This window comes from Eimeria acervulina, genomic scaffold (assembly GCF_000499425.1).
Source record: "Eimeria acervulina Houghton genomic scaffold, Eah_scaff425, whole genome shotgun sequence".
Lineage (NCBI taxonomy): Eukaryota > Apicomplexa > Conoidasida > Eucoccidiorida > Eimeriidae > Eimeria > Eimeria acervulina.
The window spans coordinates 22955-29039 of NW_013547329.1; the positions used below are offsets into that span (position 1 = coordinate 22955).

The 6085-nt window shown below is 50.9% G+C and overlaps 1 protein-coding gene across 1 annotated transcript; it reads left to right on the forward strand.

The window, feature by feature from the left end:
• Positions 1 to 4402: 4402 nt before the first annotated feature.
• Positions 4403 to 5584, forward strand: EAH_00038000 (hypothetical protein, conserved; the record flags this gene model as incomplete). The annotated part of the gene is made up of 1 exon (XM_013391986.1): positions 4403 to 5584. The coding sequence occupies one exon, from the start codon at positions 4403 to 4405 to the stop codon at positions 5582 to 5584; it is 1182 nt and encodes a 393-aa protein (XP_013247440.1).
• Positions 5585 to 6085: the final 501 nt, after the last annotated feature.

Here is a 6085-nt window from a genome sequence, read left to right on the forward strand (position 1 = left end):
AGACTTTTGTAGCGTATCTTCTGGTACTTTGCAGGCTTACCAGAAGTGCACAGGCCAACCTCCATTTAAAAAAGACAAACGTAGTAGCAGCCTTCTGCGGTGTTTGCCTCACAAATTGACACATTTCGACACTGTGGGGCCCAACACGTCTTATTATCCCCCAGGAGGCTTTCAAGAGCCCCCCAAGAGGCCCCTAAGAGGCCCCTAAGCAGACCGCAGAAGGTCGTTCAAGTGAGTTCTAAGGAGCCCTCAAGATGCTACCATGAGAAGCCCAAGGGGCCCTCATGGGCACCCCAAGAGGCTCCCAGAGGGGCCCCCCAAGAGCCATCTGGGGCCTCATTTGGACAACTTGCCTTCTGGTCCAATTGGAGGATGGCGACGTGCACCGCAGCGAGGGTCTGCGAGCGCAGAGAGAAGTTATGTACAAGGCTTATGAAGATATGGGCTCCGTTCAACTAAATCGATTTCATTCTAAATGGAGAATGCATACAAGTCAAGAGCAGGTCTGAACGGCACACTTCCACAGAATCGCATGTAGAGTGCTTGCTGTAGCGCAATAGGTGCTGTGCTCCAACGCAAAAGGAAACGATTCGCATGTAGGAAGTGTCAGGCCCCTGGCCTTGCCACAAAATTGGTGCAGCGTGCAGCGAACGCTCGCCACTGGCGTCGCGCAGCTCTTTGCACAGCAGGAGAGCGCATTGAACAGAGTGGTGCAGGTGCTGCAAGCGGCACTGCAGGAAAGCAAGCATGAAAATGCAGCGAAAACGAAAGGCATGAGTATTCAAATGGAAGGGAAACCTGCAATGCATTTGCGACAGAATGGATAAACATGTCTTCTGGCGAAGGCATATATTATATATATACGTACTCTAATAATTTGCCAGTTAGAAAGATGGGATTGCATCCGGAGAGGGAGCTGGGGTTTCGTTTGGAGATATCCAAACAGAACAGAGCGCTGATGACGTCTGAAGTGGCCTGGCCCACTGGCAAGGCGCCGCTCGTCTACTTCTTGTCAACTGCACACATAGCTTTATTATGTTCGAACTTCTGGAATTTAAATCCCACGGTAGTTTGGTGCCAGCCGTTTTGGTTTCACCGCACCGCATTGCGTTGGATTGGCTCCGCACACTATTGAACTATAGAGCGTCTCCTTTTCCCCATTTGAGAACAGATATCCTTCTATTTGAAGTGCAGATTTCAATGGGAAAAAAGATGAGGCTGCCTGCTGTAGTGGCGGCCAGTGTGGCGTGCACATCTCTGCAAGTGCAGTGGGACCGCATCTCGCGAGAAAATACACATAAATTAGTTGCTGTAGCTGTTCTCTCTTGCTCTTTTTATCCAAATGTCTCGCACCGGACGAGAAAATAAGAGAATACAACTCCGCAGAAATATATTTATCCACCTGTACACAAGCACCTTGCGCGAGTACCCTTATCGACATAGAGATGCCGTGGGTGCGGTCAGTTTCAGTTGTTGGAAAATGATTCAAGTTCACGCTTCGCACTGCGGCGGGCTGGTCTCAAGAGACAGCAGGTGAAGCAGTAGTGCATGCCCTTCCGCTGCCGTGGTAAGGCGAAAATAGCACAACACCGTTTCGAACGTTAAACCGTGCAGCGACGAGCGTTGCAGCCAACCTCCACTCTAATGCACCGTGTTTCTGCTTGCATCAGCCCGGCTGAATTCCATCCGCTGTGAACGCCAGAGACGCTCGTTCACACAGCAGAGCCAATGGGCAACACTTTCCAAGTCTGCCTTGTGGGGCGTTGGAGTACGCATTGATTGCTTGATTGGCTCTCCAATGCGCACATATCCGACAGAAAGCAACAACTGACAGCCAACCCGAGATAAGAGGCTTGAATTCAGTGTTGGGGTCGCTCGAAAAGTCTCTGAACGGCAGTTGAAGACTGCGCATTCCGCATCTTCAACGGCGCCTTAACTGCACGCCCTCCTTGATACCCGAGCAATTCTGCAAAAATGACAATATGTTGCGGTTTGTTTCGGTAGTGAGTTACCGTTTGAAAGCCGCGTACGTGTTTATGTTGCCGCACCCTCCGCGGGAATCACGACTCCGTGATGCGCTTTCCTCTCACATGAAAATACATTCTTTTTTCCCTTCCAAACTCAAGCATTACATGAGAAGCGAAACATCGCGAGCCCAGACGGTGTCTCCGTTGAAGGAAAGGTCGGGTTGCCCGATTCAAGCAGCGCAGGATCTTTCTGAAAAGCCTATACAGATATCAGCAAATTTTCGTTGCACCAGCTACCGTTGCTGCTCTGGTGGGGAATCAGCTAGCTTGCTTTTGATTACTTATGCTCATCATGCATCCAAGCTTCCCTAGTAGGGCAGCTGCACGTCCTGCGGGCGATGAGGGGGCCAACAGCCTCCCACTCCCTCCAGATTTTATTTTCTGCTGAAGCACAACCCCCTGGAATGGAATTGCTGTAACGCACTTTCGACCTCGTAAACGCTTGTTCTCACTGTGTGAATGCATGCGAAGAAGTGGAAGAGGAGGGAGATAAGGAATCATCTATCCGTAGTCGCTTTAGTAGGCTTCTTGCCTTACCAGCCAATGGAGCACTTCACAGATACTCAGCAAATCATATGTTATGTAGAAAACGACGAGCTAGTGTTTCCTGCAGCACGCAGGCGCTGGCAATCCGAGCAATACATACACGGTATACGTGTTGCAGTATTTTTGAGCTATTTAACGTCTGCGGTTAGGGCTTGTTTCTGCTAAAAGATCTTTCGAGCGCTCCACACCCAACATGCTGCATAAGTCCGGCCGGAATCTCCCGTCCCAGTTCCAGTTATAAAAGGCCCAAAAGATGGCTTTCCATGCATCGCGGGCAAACCCTAGAACGGATGTGCGCCGAATCTCGTGATCTTGAGTCCCTGGGTGAGAAAGCAACTGCACACACAGCAGTCATGTCGCTGACTGGTCTGCAGTAGTGGCAGCATGCAGTAAACAAAAACAGCACTGGCATAAGCCGCGTGCCTCTCATCCTTTGTCATTCTTCACTTTTTGTTCAGTAGTCAAAGCAGTGGCCTCTCTCGTAATCCTCTGCTGCTTCCCCGGTGCAATCATTCCGTGTGGGGCACTTTGTGGCGCACCGAGCCACGCGGGAGCGTGCGCTTTTCTGTGAGGACAGGGAAACAGATGTAGTGTGATCTGTCTTAAGTTGGTATGTATACTTCTAGATGAGTTTAGGCTGGGTACTAAGGCCAAGGCCCAGGAAGCGCCCTATGGTTGTCTAATGCGTTAGTGGATGCAACGAATGGGGTTTTATGTGCGGCTGGCTTTCACCAGGCATTTCCGCAAGGACTACTACAACTCACAACAGAATCTGCCTCATGTCAGCACCTTTAGCCCAAGGACCCTGTGCCGTATCCATAATGCATGGAGACCCGGCGGAGAGATTAGGCAGCATGCTGCCACGGAAATAAACAACCTCGACGCAAGCCCAGCTAATACGAGGGACAGAAGAAAGCTGCAATTAGAAGAACGGTGCATGAGCCTGAAAACTTAAGTAACTGTCTTGCAAAAGAGCGTAACTCTTATCCATTCGCCATCGTGCGGTGTTCTACTTTCGTTACGTTGCCAAAATAGAGGCCCAATTTGTGCAGGACGTTTCGCGCAGGGTTTGACAAGCATGAATACGATAATTCTTTCCCTTTTACAAGCGAACGAAGAAGAGGAAACATCCTCATTGGATGCATGTGTGCGCAATGTTGGGCCAGGTTCTCTTGCCGAGACAGAGGCGTGGTTGCCGAGCAGGGGGCATGCAGTGCACGGGCGCTACAATGGGCTCTCCACTGAGCCCCTAGCGGCCTATTCCTGGAAAGAGCACTATATAACGCAATAATAATATTTACTAAAGATCATCTAGACCGGAATTGTCTGGTTACGACAGCACACATCCGTCAGGGTTCGAGGGCTGGCTAGGTCGCAAAGGCGCTGGCCCCTGTGAGGGGACAGGTCGGCCCTCTTCCGGCTCTCCTCTTTACACATTGGTCAGCTGGACGTGGGTTTAAGGTCAGTTATTTGATTATTTAGGTTACTTTACAGCGGGCGCTGACTCCGGCGAATATTTTACTCTGTGCGCCTAAATAGGTGTGAATGGGATACACGCAGTAAAAGCTGTGAGAGTTCTGCACAGCCAGGCAGGTGCACCGCCACGTGCACGGGAGCATTCTTCAATATACGCAAATAGGCATTGCCGTTCTTCTTGAAGAAGTTTCGGCTTTTTATTGTTGTGCTTAGTGGAAATTGTGGGTTTTTTTCCGTCTGCGCAACCGGTGCGCAACATGCAAATCATCGATTCCCTCTCGGCGTAAGTTATTCACGGGTTTTTCCACTAATTGCCTTCTTTGAATCAGGGAAGCAGTTTTATTTCATGTGAAATGCAAGTATATCCGTGGGTTCACCAGCCTCGGTTCCTCGACGGCGGGAGTGGTAACACGCGTGTCTCCTCTCCGCCGCCCAACTCTCACCACAATCATAGAACCGCCGTCAGTTCTAATCTTAACGGAAGTCTTCAGTTTACCATTAAAACTTGTGCTGCGCTAACAGCCATACTTTCTCTAATTTTTGCAATCTACTCCTGTTTTCTCCGGATATCCCCTTCGAAACTGCAAACTCCAGCCCTACGCAGGCTGGCTAGCAGTGGCGAAGATGAAGAGTGCCGCAGCATTCAGGCCATACTCACCTCAGCTGGTCGCCCAGGAAGTGCACAGGGGCAGCAGCTGCCCCAGTCACTCGTGGGGGTCCCAGGCCCTAGCGGAGGAGCTGCTAGAAAGAGGAGACATACCAACAATAACCCCGGTGGGGAAGATGGGGAAGGATGGCAAACGAAGAAGCCTTCAGTTGAAGGCCATATAGGTAAAACCAGTCCCAACCGCCCGTTGCTCGCTTCATTCGGTCATGGTGCTTCGCCTTCTCACCAGCAAACTTCCGCCGACGAGCACGTGGGTAGCCCAGAGCCTGCAGAAGACCCAAATAACTGGCTAGACCAATACTTAGGTGCCTCTGTTGATTCTCCATTCCTTAGCCACATTCTTGATAGCCCCTCCCCACAATCGCCAAGTCCGAGCGCGGAGCAACCTGGTGTAGCTCCACAGCCAGCAACTTCCGAAGAAACGACAGTGGGGGAGCATATCCCAGACCCTGATGACCCAAATAGCTGGCTAGACCAATACTTAGGTGCTTCTGTTGATTCTCCGTTCCTTAGTCACATTCTGGATAGCCCCTCCCCACAATCGCCAAGTCCGAGCGCGGAGCAACCTGGTGTAGCTCCACAGCCAGCAACTTCCGAAGAAACGACAGTGGGGGAGCATATCCCAGACCCTGATGACCCAAATAGCTGGCTAGACCACTACTTAGGTCCTTCCGTTGATGATTGGTTCCTTGAGCAACTTCTGGACAGCCCTTCCTCACAATCGCCAAGCCCGAGCGCGGAGCTATCTGAGCAGGAACAGGAGGAGGAGCTCGAAGACTCCTGGTTACATTCTCCACGTAGTGGCCAGCCGGCCATACCTACCATGCAGAAAGTCAGACTTGTGGTGGTGATCAGCTGCCCGCTATAGAATTTCATGGCATGTTGGGTTGCATTGGTCATACTAGACAGTCTCTAAGAGGAGCATCCTGAGGAGTGCAGCGGACAAATAGATGGCATGTGATGTCACAGCAGATTATTCGAGACACAGAACGCAAACAGCAGCATACAACAGAGAGGATGCCCCCGCGTCTGAAGTCTGATCTCAACTCGATGCCAATTCTGCTGCAGTTGTGGATCCATCGTGCACGGGCATTTGACAGTAAATTTGCATATATTCTTCCGTGCATTATTGTAAAGGGTGTAGCACCTCAACGTTTTTGGAGAGGTGCATACCGCGAGTCTGTTCTCTGCCGGGCTGTTAAGGCGTCTCTTTCTGGTACAGCTACCTCACCAAAGAGCTGACGTTTGCGATTTCTTCTGTTTCAGGTAGACCAGCCATCTACGCCTGGCTCTTCCGCCAGTACTGTTGGCGATCAGCAGTCTTCAAGTGATGATGTACCTTCAGGAGGGGCGATTCTGAAACAGCGGT